The sequence below is a fragment of the Lepidochelys olivacea genome (assembly GCF_965140295.1).
Source record: "Lepidochelys olivacea isolate rLepOli2 genome assembly, chromosome: 7".
Taxonomy (NCBI): domain Eukaryota; kingdom Metazoa; phylum Chordata; order Testudines; family Cheloniidae; genus Lepidochelys; species Lepidochelys olivacea.
This window is the reverse complement of record NC_140417.1, coordinates 41,883,286-41,899,659: the sequence shown is the minus strand read 5'-3', so window position 1 is coordinate 41,899,659 and position 16,374 is coordinate 41,883,286. Positions and strand designations below refer to the sequence as shown.

General features: G+C 38.4%; 1 protein-coding gene across 1 annotated transcript in view; it reads left to right on the top strand.

The window, feature by feature from the left end:
* Positions 1-15,446, top strand: part of IPPK (inositol-pentakisphosphate 2-kinase) — a 98,018-nt gene extending 82,572 nt beyond the window's left edge. Inside the window, exons 5-13 of the mRNA XM_084635183.1 lie at positions 609-730; positions 1,930-2,019; positions 3,414-3,472; positions 3,915-3,987; positions 5,219-5,498; positions 6,821-6,971; positions 12,364-12,466; positions 13,348-13,427; positions 15,125-15,446. Coding sequence (XP_084491309.1) covers positions 609-730; positions 1,930-2,019; positions 3,414-3,472; positions 3,915-3,987; positions 5,219-5,498; positions 6,821-6,971; positions 12,364-12,466; positions 13,348-13,427; positions 15,125-15,350 — 1,184 coding nt within the window. The 3' untranslated portion in view covers positions 15,351-15,446. The remainder of the gene's footprint in view (positions 1-608; positions 731-1,929; positions 2,020-3,413; positions 3,473-3,914; positions 3,988-5,218; positions 5,499-6,820; positions 6,972-12,363; positions 12,467-13,347; positions 13,428-15,124) is intronic.
* The last annotated feature ends 928 nt before the right edge of the window (positions 15,447-16,374 follow it).

The following is a 16,374-nucleotide window of genomic DNA, read 5'->3' as shown; positions in this document are numbered from 1 at the left end:
TAGAAAAGTTGCCCACTTTAAATTGATTTGAAATCATACTAGATAAATTGGTGCAAACCTGCTATGTAGACTGACTTAAACTGGTATAATCCTCGCTTATGTTGGTTTAGTTTAATTCAATGCAAGCTCAAGTGATTTAAACAAGAGTTAAACCAGTTTAAGTGCATCTACATGAGGATTTTTCATCAGTTTAACTAAAAATTCAATTAAACTGGTGCATCTTTTCTTGTATGTACAAACTCTAAGGGACTGTGCACTGAAGCTGGTGATATGTTCACTTGGTCATATGCTAGGAGCAAGAGTAGGATTGCATCTGAGTTACCGTCCCACACTGAAATAAGGCCTAGCTGCTTACATGCTCTCCTAAGAAAATAGTCCCTGTCTCTTCCTAACCCACTTCCAACTGAGGCTTTATTCAAGGTGACTTATACCATGATGCCTTGAGTTAGACTGGGAAGACAGCTAGTGCAGTGTCTTTGTCTTTACTTTAAAATCAGTGGTAAACAATGGTTGTGTCCTACATTTACCTTTCTTGGCAGTCCCCCTTCTGCAGTGTAAAATAAACATGTACACAAACTGTTACTTTTTCTCTCTTTTTCTTTTTCCAGAGTCTCGCTGTGATAAAGACTTGGACACTCTTAGTGGCTATGCTATGTGCCTTCCTAACCTCACTAGGCTGCAGACCTATCATTTTGTGGAACATCGGCCAATCCTTTGTGTGGAGATCAAGGTGAATTTGTTAAATATGGGGGAAAAAAATAATTGCTCCTGCATTCTTTTAAAAATAAAAGTATATGGTAATTATATATTTAGTTTGAAAAATTGTGCAGGTAGTAGGTAGAGCAGTAATCTTTGCCTTTTGAAAATGCTAGCTTCACAAGTATAAAGTATTTAAACAGATGTGAAAGTAGTTCTTACAAAAGTACAGGGCCTCATTTTTGAGACACATTTATCTTTCAAAAATTAGTAGAAGCTATAGTTTGGTATTTAGTGCTTTTCAGGGGATGGATCACTTGATGATTACATGGTCTGTTTATTTCCTCTGGAGAACCTGGCATTGGCCACTGTCGGGACACAGGATACTGGGCTAGTTGGCCCTTTGGTCTGACCCAGGATGGCCACTCTTATGTTCTTCTGTTCTTAAGCACGATATTGTTTCCCCTCGTAAAAGGTGTATGTAACTGTATTTTCTTTGTAGCATAAAGGTTTGTAATTATTCAGTGCAGCACTTGTGCACCTCAGAAAGCGCAAGAAACCCTGGCTTCCTTATGAAATACTGTTAAGTAACTTGCAAAGGAAGAAAATGTTTCTTTTTCACTATGCTTGAAAAAAGGCTTGAATGATTCTTTCCCCTGCTTGCTTTTGCATGGTAAATTTTGTTTTACTACCTTTGCTGAGAGACTGGATAACGAGTTATAACCTGACAACACACTGAAACCTGAGCAGTTTAGAGGGGAAGACTTTTAATCACTGTATGAACCTACCCCATGTCATGAATTTGAATTATATAAGTGTTGTTTTTAAAAGACTGTGAGCTCATGCATACAAACATTGGGGAGGGAGGGAAATCTTTGCTAAAGATTCAAATAACCCTCTTCAGTAGAATGATGAGAGGTTCACTTGACTTCTTCAGTCCTCCAGCAAAAATTGGAAGAGGGGATATGATATTACTGACCTTTTTTAAGGTATGAATGCAACAAAACTCTTCCAGGCTTATTGCAAGATTATAAATACGTGGTTTTGTTGTGTGTTCTTAAAATAAGGGCTTTCAGATAATAGGGAAAGAAAAATGAGCATGACCTATTAACCTTGTTAATAGATATTGCCTGCTCTGTATCTTTTTAAAGTCCTTTGATTAGCTATATGAAAGTAGGAAAGGAATATATATTATAAAAAAAGTACATTTTAATAGATGTTTGTTTCTTGCAGCCGAAATGTGGGTTCATTCCTTTCTCTAGTCATGTATCGCAGGAGATAAAGCACAAGGTGTGTCGTTATTGCATGCATCAGCACCTAAAGGTAAATCTTTAAATAGTCAGCCTACTTTTCCTCTTACTGGCAGTGAGCTTACTTTTATTATAAACATGCTACTAAAATCCTTCTTTCCTGTTGAAACATATACATGTGTTGCTTATTTCCTTGCGATGTTTAAAGAGGTAGGTATTTAGGAGTCACTGAGTTGCTGGATGTGAGCATGAGAGGGAATGCGGGCAAACGTTTTGTCCTGAGAGCCACATCAGGGTTCCAAAACTGTATGGAGGGCCGACTAGGGAAGGCTGTGCCTCCCCGAACAGCCTGCCCCCCACCCCCATCTACCCCCTCCCACTTCCCGCCCCCTGACCTCCCCTCTTAGAACTCCCCACCCATCCAACCCCCCGCTCCTTATCCCCTGACCGCCCCTAACTACCCCTCTGACCCCAACCCCTATCCAACCCCTCCTGCTCCCTGTCCCCTGATTGCCCTGACCCCTATCCATACCCTTGCCCCCTGACAGGCCACCCAGGACTCCCATGTCTATCCAAGCCCCTCCGTACCCCATCCCCTGACTGACCACTCCCTCCCTCCCCCCCATCCAACCGCTCCCTATCCCCTGACTGCCACCCGGGACCCCCTGCTCCTTATCCAACCCCTCCCCCCCGCACTTCCCACTCCCTTACCATGCTGCTCAGAGTAGCATGTCTGGCAGGAACTTGCAGCCCCGCCGCCCAGAGCGCTGGCAGCATGGTGAGCTGAGGCTGCAGGGGAGGGGCCGGGGGCTAGCCTCCCTGGCCGGGAGCTCAAGGGCCGGGCAGGATGGTCCTGCGGGCTGTAGTTTGCCTACCTCTGATATAGCTGGAGATGTAGAAATTTGTGGGAATTGGGAAACAAACAAGGATAATAGTAATCTTTGCTCAGCTTTCACAGTTTTAGTTGTCAGTTTGGTAAACTGACATGTCAAATTAAGTTTCAAGTACTTCTCATTAAACATGATCCAGGAAGTCATGTAATGTCTGTGGATGTCCGAAGAGCTCTGTTAGCTTGAAAGCTTCTCTCTCTGACCAGCTGAAGATGTTCCAATAAAAGATATTACCTCAGCCACGTTGTGTAACAGCAAACACTGAAATCATTCACTTGCTCATTAATATGTACATCATGTACTAATACCTTATTTAAATATTAGAGTTTATTCCTAGAATGGGCCTTACTCCTAATATGTGAGATTCCCCCTTTTAATGCTGTTATGGAATTTAACTGAATTGCCGTTTAAATATTAAGAGAAGGTAGCCCTCTACTGACCAGAAATAGTATGTCCAAAAGTTTTAAATATTCTGAGGTTCCTTAAAACAAAACTAATGCATGTTTCATAAACCTGCTATTGTATTAACTGAGAGCATTCACACGTGAACATTCATAGTGATATGTGTCTTCAACAGGTAGCAAATGGAAAATGGAAGCGATTGAGCAAATACTGTCCCCTAGATCTCTTCTCAGGGTAAGAAAATATTTACTTTAATTCCAGTGATTTGCTGACACTGTGTGTCTGTCTAGCTAGTTGTCTTAAATTAGGCTGAATTTTGTCTAAGATTAAGGAGAGCAAGTGCTGACAAATGTTTTGTGATTTATAGCAACAGTATTTGTTCTTTTCCTGCATCTTTGTTTTTAAACCTCTAGAATTTAACTCAGTAGCTGTTAATTATTGCATGTGGTCCAGATGGCAAAACATGAGATCTTGAAAGAACTTGGATACTACTCAGATTTGTTTGCTCTTAAGTGGTATCTCTTTCTTTGCCCTGGCTTCATCTTGAGTAATGATATGCTTAGGGAATATATTCAATGTGGGTGATGAATGTATATGGTTCTCCTTTTGCTACTGTAAAGGTAATATAATGAGAACTGTGTGTTTGTTAAAATATTACAAATGTATTTTTCTCTAGAAATAAACAGAGAATGCACTTTGCCTTGACAAGCTTATTACAGGAGGCACAGAACAATTTAAAAATATTCAAGGTAAGATTGACTGAAATTGCTTGCACGTTTTTTATACTGTCTTGTAAATTATTGGGTCCATTTAACTTAACGTCTGAATATTCAAAACCCCACTAGATATCTAGATGAGGATTTTCCCTATTCCAACTTTCTAATTGCAATATGAAAAGATGTATGTAGATTTGAAGTTATGGAAAGTAAATCAATACCCCACTTAATTTTTGTTGGAAAAGTCTTTGAGACATAATGAGGCTGATGGGACTGTATTACAGCATCCACAAGTAATACTATAACTGTTGCATAAACGATTGGGTTTTTCAAAATGTTGCAATTTTGAGTGCTCCTTGAAGGATATATTTTTTGCACAGTTTCATAACTTGTGTGGAATATGTTGTACATTGTTTACTTAAGAGCGTAAGGACATTTCTTCTCCTTAGAGGAAGTAAAACGTTACTTCACTGCCCACAACTGTTGAGCAAAAACATACAGCAGTAACATGAACACTACTCTGTAGACTATGGAGATATCACATGCATGTGTGTTAATTCTAGAAAACAAGATCTCTCCCGTCTCAGCTATTTTCAGCATAAAACAAATTAGCCCTCCAATGTAAAAGATAACTCCAGCTGAATTATTTCAGCTGTGTTGAAGTGTTGGTATTTTGATTTTTAAAACTGGTGGTAATGGGGGGGAAACAAACCCTTCAGTGCCACTCTGCCTAAATTGTTCTGGGCCTGATCCAAAGTCTATTGAAGTCAATATAGTGGTGTTGTTTTTTTTTGTCAGCGTCTATGAAAAAAGTCTTGTGGCTTACGGTTAAACTTATGGGGTTGGGAGGAGTGTTCTGTGCAACTTATAAACCAATATAATTCGATTTTGAACAATTTTAAACTTTCCTACTCTTAAACTTTATGCGCCAAGTCACTTTTCCTTCTGGAGTCTGTTCAGCAGCTGTGCCTTGGCTAGCAGCTAAGAACCTACTAGACAACTTACCCCAGCATGCAGTATTGCATTTGTGACTGATAAACAAGTGTCTAACTGATGCAGTTGTTCAATACTTTTAATTATTTTTTCTGAGAAACATACATTGTAGCCATCTTTGTTACATGATCAGACTCTGCTTGCATCCCCTGAAACATGCCTCTTCAACTGTTAAATCTTATACTTAATGAGTTTGTTTTCTGTTCTTTATCATTAAATATTCATAATTGGACTTTCCGAAATGCATAAGTATTTCTTTGCTCAATTACAGAATGGTGAACTAATTTATGGCTGTAAGGATGATCAGGACTCTCTCTCTGACTGGAATGAACTTGCTCGTCACTTAAAACCATTCTTCTTCCCTGCAAATGGAATGGTCAGTGGACCGCATTGTACAAGGACGATTATTAAAGAATTAATCCATGTAATAACAATGACTCTACTTAGTAGTACTGATGCCTGCAGGGCAGGTAACATGAAGACAGTTCCCATTTCACTAGGAAGGAGCTACTGTGAAGCAAGTGCTTTCAGTAAGGAGCTGGTAAGAAATGGTAAGATTTATTTCACAGTAATTAAATATATCATAATACAATCCAGGGTACATAATACACTGAGTCAGATCACTGCATTTTATTTACTGTTTGCTACTTAGGATGAGAGTTGAAGCAACAAGTGTGGGAGCGTTGTTACCTGTTTAAACACAAGAAAGTTAATGGGCTGAAAAGCCACTGCTCTAAAATTCTTTTACGTTCACTCTAGATAATTGATTTTGACTAAATTTAAATTTGAATTAATACTTTTTAGTATTGCATCTACTGATGATGAAACTCCACTCATCAGTGCAAGCATGTAAAAGCTGTAATGGAGAAAAATGAAAGAGAAAATATGTACTCCAGCTGATTACTGTATTGTGTCTTAAAAACACTGTAGAGTTTCTTGCCTTAGTTTGAGGTGCAGGCTAGCTGCTATTTTAACTTAATTTAGTTTGGATTATTTTTTGTTTTTTTTCCACATGAGGTAGGTATTTAAAAGGAAAAAGGGTATGTATGTGTGAGAAATGGAAATGAGGATTGGGAGTTGGGGGGTGGGGCAGAGCATATTACATCCTCACTACTCTAGTCTTGCAAAAGTGCAATTAGTCTTCAAGACATTGTCGCTGGTTGGGGGACAGCTCCTATACTGTAGCACTATGTGATCATGGAACCATTTCTAAGCAGTAATTGGCATTTAGTGGGTGTGCTTGATCCTGACATTTCAGATGCTGCATTACATATGCATATTACTGTTTTGACTGAGATTTTTCTTTAAGTTGATCTCCTGAGTTGAATTTCTTTGAAAAAACAAGTTTGTTTGTTTTTTTTTAAGTCAGAGAGTACAGTTTTCTACAATGTATAATAGCTATTCAAGATCTGAAATGCTACATGACTTGATGTGATATAGATTACCTTGTAAATCAGTCTGACTCATCTGGGGGATATTTTCGAAAGCACAAAGGGAAGATGGGGCTGAACAGCCCCTTGTGGGTTTGAATATTTCCAGTAATGTCAGACCGAGCATGGAAATGTGTGAGGGAGATTTTTTTCTGTTTTTTCTTTTTTTTTTTTCCCCTTTGAGTGTTTTGTCATGAAAGAAAGAAAATCTGATTCCATCCCATAAGATTCACTGCACAGTCAAACTCTAGTGTTATACGTAATATAGTCATTCAAAATGTGAAATGTTGAATGCCCACCTCTTACGATTTTACTATTTAAAACCTAAGAATCAGCCTGTAGCTTTTCCTTCAGCTGATCAAGTTGGGGAATAGTTGGGTCTATTATGTAAAAATAGTTGTTCTTTTTCAACCTGCGTAATTTGAAAATACTTTTTCTTCTAGGTAAAAATAAAATGGAGAGCTCTGGCTTACCAAGGGGCTGTCTACTTTATAAAACCCTTCAGGCTCAGATGCTGGACATGCTGGATATTGAGGGACTTTATCCTTTGTACAATAGAGTTGAACAGTACTTAGAGGAGTTTCCTGAGGAGAGGTAAGACTTCCAGGCTGTCTTCTGTAATGTGCTCAGGAAGGTGTAATGTGATAATTTGCACTGCAGACTCTGGAAAGTTTCTGTCTGTAGAGATTTGTCTTCTGGTTTCGATACAAATTCAGGGTATCATAAAACTTGGTGGAATGGATGAGACCATTGGTTCACAGTATAGCATTATGCCTCTGGAGGTGACCCATACATAGGGGAAGGCTGACAAATAACAGTGAAATGTATTAGCTTTATGTCTGGCCTTGTAAAGTTGTGAATGTTAATGACCATTAAAATGTTCAGCTCTATTTTTAAAAAGCATCAGCCTTAGTATTTACATCTGACATAACAGCACTTTGTTTTTTTCTAATCACACTGCCCTTTAATTTCACCACTCATCCCCTTATTCTGATATGGGACTGGGAATTAAGGCGGTGCTGAAAGTTTTCATTTTGATCTTTATGCACCTCTATGCAAGCCCCACCATACCATTTTAATGGACCTTTTCGGTCTCAGCTGTCTTTCTACGAGAGGCAAAGAAACTGGACACAGCACTTCAGATGGTGATGGGATCATTAGCCACTGTCTCAATATTTAGGAGCTTGGGTCTGTACTCTCTGCCTTCTTGCACCGTTTTTTTTCCTGTGTAGAGTGTAGTCTCAGCAGTTCCTTGCATATGGAAGTCTTGGTGTCTCTCCACTGATCTATGCTTGTAACTTCTGCTTCCTGAGTAGTGTAGTACTACTGGTTACGTAGCTCTGAAGAGGAACCTTCCCAAGGGCAGCTTGTTTGGGGGCCTATTAAACTTGCTTTGTTGCCTCAAAAGCTGGAAATCCCATCTCCTTAGCTTGGGATTGAAGCAAAATTGTTCCTTTGCTTCTCTCTCAAGTAACTTCAAAGTCACAATGCAGATTTACCAATGTAGATGGATTTCATTTTAATAGGGGTGAGGAGGTTGAAGTTTTTCATAATCTTTCACTATACCATGGCTATAACAAACAGCCTGGCCCCCTGCCCCCTATCCACCCCCTCCCACTTCCCGCCCCCTGACTGCCCCCCTCCAACCCCCCTGCTCCTTGTCCCCGACCGCCCCCTCCCGGGACCCCACCCCCTATCCAACCCCCACTGCTCCCTGTCCCCTGACTGCCCCAACCCCTATCCACACCCCTGATAGGCCCCCCCCCCCAGGCCCCCGACCCATCTACCGCCCCCCATTCCTTGTCCCCTGACCGCCCCCTACCGAGCCCCCGTCCCTAGCTGCCCCCCCAGGACCTCCCCCCCATCCAACGCACCCCTCTCCGAACCTCCGCACCATCCAACCCCCCCTGTCCCCTGACTGCTCCCAAGGACCTCCTGCCCCTTATCCAATCCCCACCCCCTTACCATGCCACTCAGAGCAGCAGGACAGGTTTATTGGAAAGCCTAGGAGGTGGGCGGGCACAAGCTGCCCTGCCCACATGGTGGTGACTGCGGGGGAGGGGGGATAGCAGGGGAGGGGCCGGGGGCTAGACTCCCCGGCTGGGAGCTCGGGCTGGGCAGGACGGTCCTGCAGGCTGTAGTTTTGCCCACCTTTGTTCTAACCACATGGCCACCCTTCAGATTTGTGGATTCCTTGATACCATGGGACAGATTACTTTGTTGTGCCTCACTCTGCTGTTGATACAAAAAGATACAGCCTAATTTTTGCAGGCTGGCCAGGTGTGTAGACACAATACAGCACTGTACAAAATCTGTTTCAAATCCTGCTGTTTCTGAATCATCTTTGGTAGAGACCCATTACGTTGCCTTGATCTTCATGCTTTTCATTTTAGTGTCTAGATATGGAACTTCTAATTTAACCTTTCATGTAACACAGCAGATAAACTTCTGCACAATCTAATTTGGGGCCAGTTTTCTGGTTGATGTGAATATATTTCCATCTAGATTTCTGCTAGGAAAGATAACCAAAGCCCAATTCAGAGCTGTAAGGATACAATTCCTAAGAGACCAATCTGAGGGAAAGTTCACAGAAAGGTAGTTGGCTCCTGCTGCTTACTAGTGGAATCCTAAAGGCCACTTGTTTTGGGAAACCCCAGAGATGAAGGTGAGGTGGATGTTGTTTTTTGATTTAAAAACAAATTAGTTTTTTTATTTAGATCAATTTTTAAATTAAATACATATTTATTAAAAACTATTTAAAATTAAATTTGAAATCAAGAACCTATATTAAGGTCTAAGATTATTGTAATCTATTCAAATAATTTAAATTCAATACAAAAAATATTGAGCAATACGTGTTGGCTTCCAAGTTTTAAAGAAGTCAAACCAGTGAACTGCTGGAAGTCATTGGCTAAGCAACTGGAGTGAGGGTTAGTTGAAGTGCTAAACAGCAGTAGCCTCTTCTACAGGGGGAGAGAGAATATTTTCTTCTTTTTCAGTTTCTTCAGCGTGTTCAGTTTAGTGACTAGTTCATTCAAAGTTACTAAATTGGAAATTGTAAAAGCAGGAAAACTTGTTTTCTCTCTTCCAATCTATGAATAAAAAGTAGCTGTGAACAGATGAGATGTACGAGTTCTAAAATCTTGAAGGACATTGTGACCGGAAACCATTCAGTTCACTAACTACAGATGCTGCTACTTTTTGTTTAAAAAATCAGCTGGTTTTAAATGCAAAATATCTTTTGATTTTTTTCTTGTCTCTAGCACTTTAAGGTATTTAATACAAAAATTTAAAATGCTTTTGTTCATTTTTAATTGAATTGATTGATACAAAATCATGAGTAGTAGATAAGAAATGCACATTTAATGTAAAGGCTATATTTAGTTGGAAATCAACATGCTTTAATGCTTACCAACCAATGAGAATCACCTTTCTTCCCCCCCTTTCTTAGCAAAAGAACTAAAAAATACAAATGCAAAACATGATTAAAATTGATTACCTCTCCCACTTCCCCTTTGTTTACCTGAGTGCTCTTTTTGGCAGTAAATCATGTGATAGAAGGAATTATTCTTTCACAGGATGTGAAATTAGGTTGTGGAATTCATCACAGGATGACCTTAGCACCAAGAATTTAGTGCATGTCAAAGTGGGATTTGACGAATGAATAAGAGTATCCCAAGTAGTTATTTTAAAGTTTTGGCAGGGATTTGAAACATAGTGCGTTAAGATTTTAAGCCAAATTCTAACTATTAGTATGTAAGATGAGACCACTAGGATGTGTGTATGGGAGTTAGTTCATTCCACATCTGCATACTATTGGTTTTCTTAAACCTTCCTCTGATGATACAGGATGCTTGTCAAGGTGGAATCTGATGCAGTGTGGCAATTCCTATGTTAAATTCTTCCTAGTGGTTGTCGAGGTGAGCAAGTTTGCAGCCTTGAAGTAATGAGTCCCTCGGTATTATTCAGCCAATAGTTGACATGAGTGTCTAATATTTCTTATCTCGTGTCTAACACACTTATGTCACTATTGAAACTTGTCCCCAGTTTATAATCTGATATAGAAAAATATTTCCTCAAATTCTGCCTAGATTATACTGAAACAAGTATCACTCCTCCTCCTTTGAAAGTGCCAAGGCTTAATTTAAGGTTGTGGATCCCCTATTGTCATCTGTTCTCTCCCTTACTTGATGGGCAGTTTAGTCTTGTGGGAGTGAGAAATTGATATGTTGGTTACAAATTGATTTCTGATGGAATAGAAATATCTGGTAATGTGTGACTTATCCGTTTCTGTACTCCATAGTAATAGCAACTGTCCAAGAGGACAGATATTACAGACAAATTACTTCTGTTAATTTAAGGCTGAGTTTTATGTTTTCCTGTCAATATGGGTAATGTGCAAAAAACCAAAATACATCATGTTTACACAGCTTAGCCACAGAAGTGATCAATTAGTGGAAAGAGAAGAAAACAAGGTCCCAGACAGAACATATAAAAGTCCCTATAGATAGTGATAGGTTCTGCTGCCCATCAGTCTAGTGGAAGAGCAATGGTCCATTACATGTTGGTAACCAGTGAAGAAGTAAAATAACCAAGTAAATTCTTAATTCCCCTGTTCCCGTCCAGTTTGCAGGAGGTACATAAAGATGTGCTCATAACAATGTGAAATTCTAATATATAATGACAGGCTTCAGAATAGCAGCTGTGTTAGTCTGTATCCGTAAAAAGAAAAGGAGGACTTGTGGCATCTTAGAGACTAACAAATTTATCTGAGCATAAGCTTTCGTGAGCTACAGCTCACTTCATCGGATGCATCTGATGAAGTGAGCTGTAGCTCACGAAAGCTTATGCTCAGATAAATTTGTTAGTCTCTAAGGTGCCACAAGTCCTCCTTTTCTTTTTTCTAATATGTAATTAACTATTCAGTTGCTCAGTGTGGTGCTTTTATAAGTGAGAATCTTCTGTGTTTGCATCATTGCTACTTGCAGTAAAATAGATGAGGAAGTTTATGGAGTATAGCTCTGATGTGAAATTATTCTAGTAAGACCCTCTCTGAAACAGAGAAAGTGATGAAATACTATGTTAATTTAGGCTGCAGAAATCCAAGATCAGTAGTTCTGTGAGTTTACCAGATTGCCATCATAAAATGGTGACCTATGTAGCAGCTTGTATTGAACAACTGCAATAAATGCCTTCTGGTATCTGTTGTTGGGGAAATACTAAGCACTGAGAGTTAAACTGGACTAACTTCAGATGGAAACCAAGTCCAGTTTGTTTTTGTAGTAAAAGATCACTCTAAGGCAAGGCCCTCTTTCATTTTGTATTGTCCTTTGTATTCCTTAAAATGTAACTTCCTTGTGTAATTTAGACACTAACCCCAAGAGGGTAATAGAGCTTCATTTGCAAAAGGTACTGTTTACTCTCTGAGCAGCTTCTGATATGTGGAAATCAACATTTTGATTTATAACTGAAATATTACATGTACAGTGAGCAACTGTAATATTGAGTCCTGCTAATAAATAGTTGGCAATATAACGCTATACTTTCTTAAAAAGTCAGGAAACATAAATTCAATTTTACATATTTTCTGCTGTGCACGTAGATTAAGCATTCCATTTGTCAATTTACCTGTATGTATCCTTTCTATCTGCTGTGCATTAGCACTAAACTAAAAACTTGTTCCCAGCTTGTTACTACATATTAGCCAACTCATACACTTGTGGCTTCAGTTTCTTAGGAATTGAAGTATTTGATGCAACAGTTCGTCTTCTAGTAAAAATGCCATTGCTCGGAGCCCTGCAAACTGTGTGGGAAGATCTGCTGTTTCTCCATGTTTACAACATTACAGTTCTTCCCCATCATAATGCTGTTTTACGTTTACTAAAGGTTTACTCTCACCTGATGAAAACACCTTTTTGAAAGGTTTGGGTCAGTAAAGATTAGAACTGGATCAGTAAAACTTCTTCCTATTTTTTGTACTTATTAGAAGTACATCACAGATAGATGGACCTTACAATGAAGCATTTTATGAGAAACTTCTAGATCTTTCAACTGAAGATGATGGAACAGAAGCATTTGCATTTACAAAGGTACCTTTCTTCAGCGTGGGTGCTAAAGCTTACTTTATTCTGTCAGCTTCCATAAAGTATGTCATATATAATTAAGCTTGGCAGAATTTGATTTCTATTTTTTATAATTTTGATGGATAATTGATTTTTTTTAAAGCATTTTTAACTATTTAGACTTTCACAGTTGTGGGAAATTTTGGGGAGGTTAGACACTTAATGACAGAAACCGCCCTTCAGAAAGTTAGATTTATAACCATTAAAACAAATTGTCAAGAGCAAGTAAATAAATAACCTTAATTCAAGCAGCATTTTTCTTCCTTTACTTATCTGTAAATTTCAATTATTGTCAATGAAACTATTTTTCATCGGTATGTGTGTTTACAGTGAAAATGACTACTGATAATCTAATCCTTCCAAGTTTGTGTATGCTGTAACAATCAATGAAAGAGAAAATCCAGGCAGATGCTGAACAGTTAAAATTCCCATTGAAGTGCTCATCCCCTTTGAAAATCAGCTCATACTACCACTTTTTAACTAAACAAAGGCACTAACTATTCACAAATTCCTTACTCCTTTCTAAATCACATGGTACATTTAAATGAATAGCTATTTCATATTAGTTGACCTAGTATATAGAATAAATATGTACTCATGCAAAGCAGTCTGTATGAAGAGTTAACCATTTGTAACATGTGACACAGGAAAAATGTTAGTGAATGCATAAAGTCTGTGATGACATCGATATAATCTCCTCAACACCCTGAAGTGATTATTACTTTACATTTTCATTGTGCATGCTTAGATAATGTACTTTGGCTTTGCATCTGTGACTAAGTCCAGAAATATTTGAACAAGTGCTCTTACTATGGAGATAACCTATCCTGTTTTTACCTTGTGTGTAGGTTCAGCAGTACAGAGTAGCAATGACAGCTAAGGACTGCTCCATCATGATTTCCCTTTCACCTTGTCTACAGGATGAATGGTAAGGGATTCTGAAAGACAGTTCAGACAGCCAAGAAAAAAAGCTTTCTATAGTTGATTTGAGTCCAATAATCTTTAGGGTGTTTCACTGTTGGGTTGCCCATGTTGACAGTGGGAGTACTAATCATGAAGTTCTGATTAAAATATTTAGAATAGGAGGCTCAACTTTTTTTTTTTTTTTTTAACACTGAAACTACTTAGGGCTTGTATTCACTGCAGCAGTTAGCTTGAGTTACTGCAGTTGAACTGTTGCATTGCCACTGCATTACTAGCTCAAGTATCACCTTCAACCTACTGTCTGACAGGCTACCGAACTCTAGCTAGAGAGTTTAACATGGGCAACTCTCAAGTTATAATTTGAGCTAACTGTGCTATGACGCACTCTTAATTTGGAGGCTGAAATCTGTTTCAAAGTCCTAATGTTGATGATGTGTCTTTAAGGATAAACAAAAATGAATTACCTCAGTCACCATGGCAAAAGAGTTACGTTCTCATTCTTTATCATTGCATATCTTTTGATTCCTTTCTGGATATTAGGATTTATTCAATGTCTTATCATTAGAGTGATAGACTTTGGATGGAAGACATACTTGGTAGTGGCTGTGTTCATCCTCTGATTTGAGGTATGGAGGAAAGCTGCTTTTGAAAACAGATAGAGCCAACTTAACCCTTTTAAGTGACTGACCTGAAGAGTTAAGTATCTTGCTCTCATTCTGTCAAAACTGGTCATTCATCAAGAGGTGCAACTTTTGTTGCAACTACACAGCTTTAGTAACTTAGTGTCCATGTTGACTTTTTTGTCAACACAACCCTAGTCATCTCCTCAGTGAAGTCAGAAACTAATTTTCCGTGTGGATTTGTGCTGTTTTTGAGGATCAGCTCTGAAGAAGGCAATCTCTCTTCTCTAACCTATAATACTCGTTTAATTGTTGAGAAAATAAGATAGAAAATTCTCCCATCCAAACCTTTTACTTAGATTTTGTAAGTCATTCAGGGAATTATTTTCTAATATCATTGTTTTAAGATGTGTTCATAACACCTGAATGCTAGTTCTGATAGGCAGAAGGCAATTTTATTAATTCAGGACAATAAATTGAACAAAGTAAGTTTCATACAGAGGAAGAAGAGGCTATTACTTCACAAATGTCCTTTTTATATACTAAACTGAAGTGGCATTAACACTACCTAACACTACGTTATGTCTGAGCAGGTGATGGTTGTTTCTAGCTGTAGAAGCTCTGTGCAGTACTTCAACACACTTTTCATTTATACAAGTAGCTCTTGCTGCCAAAACCACCAGTTGAGATTAATTCATTTAGCAGTGGTAGAGCAATTTAGGGAGGTTTGGTTTAGATTGGTATGAAAACTAACAGGAAGAGGATTGGCATGTGTAAAGAAATGGCTTATTCATTCCTGTTCCCACATAATTTTGGACTGGAAAAACTATACCTGAGTTAAGAATGAACCATGGCTGCTTTTAAAAGCTACATCATCTGAAGTCCCATTTTTCTGGTTTACAATGCCTAACAAATACGGAGACGCTGGCAATGTACTGCATGTGATCTTTACATGTAAAACAGAGTTATTTGTGATAGAGCCTTAGATAGGCACTGGGCTTTGAATTTCCTCTAAGAATATAAGGTGTCTGTTTGCTTTAAACAAATTGTCTTGCAAGATTACATTGGTCTTCTTTTTCAGCTCTGCTCAAAGGCCTGTGGTTCTGGCATCCAGATCCAGATTCACCTTTTCCGTTTCTGTCCTGGACCTAGATCTTAAGCCATATGAAAGCATTCCACATCAGTACAAACTTGATGGCAAGATAGTAAACTATTATTTGAAGAATGTACAGGCCAAAGATGATCCAGTGATGACAAATCTGTTCAAGGAGAATGAAGACTGCACATTAGTTCTCCATAAAGTGTAACTGTTTCCTTAAGGTTATGGTTGAAAGTGAAGGGTTAATGAAATGTAGTTACATTGATTTTCTATTATGTTCAGTGCATTTTTCAGCTGTGAATTCTTTTGCTTTAAGAAATATATTTTACTGGGTATGTCTTTCAAAGACATGGCCTAGTACTAAAAAAAAAAAAAAACCCACCTTCCAATATATAAATTTAATCTGAAGGAATGTATTCAATATTACAGAACAGATGTGTGCCATACCCTGCAATGACATGACAGATCAAGTCCATGTTCTTAAAACTGAATGACTACTATGTGAAGCACCGAATGAAACATTCTCGAGTAATTCTCATTTATTCTTCAGTGCAGTTAAGAATTTCCAGATACATTGCACTAATGCAGAAAGCCTGATCATTAACATGAGAATTACAGGATGGCCTTGTACCTTGTGCATTTTAAAACTCAATATTTTAAAATAAAAGCAAACCAACCCCCCTACACCTGCTGCATTGATAAAACCAAATTTAAAATTAAGCCGCACTGAGCACATTAAAAATGCACTAAACTTAATTCAAAATAAATTGCTGCCCATGTAATTTAATGTTAAAAAACAAAACACACTACTGTATTGTATAATTGCTCTTTGGTGCTGGCTAGGTAGAGCTTGCATGTTAATGCAAATCTATTTTAAGCAGAGAGTGAAACTGAGAACTCCAGACTTTGTTTCCAAAAGTGGTGTGATCAGTCTGAAAAAGCTTTCTGTCATAATTTGTATAAATGTAAGTAGAAATTCACAAAACGAGGGGTAATGGTTAGGAATTTTACTAGGGAAGCAGCCTTGATTTTTAATTATTTCCTGGTTGAACATATCAGGCTTTCATCCTATGGTCCACACAGACCTAGTCCTGCTAAATTAGTGAATCAGGAACTAGCTCTTTCCTAATCAAATTGAGCTTTAGGAATTGTATACTCAATTTTTGTCCATATGATTTTAGACTGAAATCACATGCCAATCAACTTTTTTGTGCATTAAATAGCAACTAGCA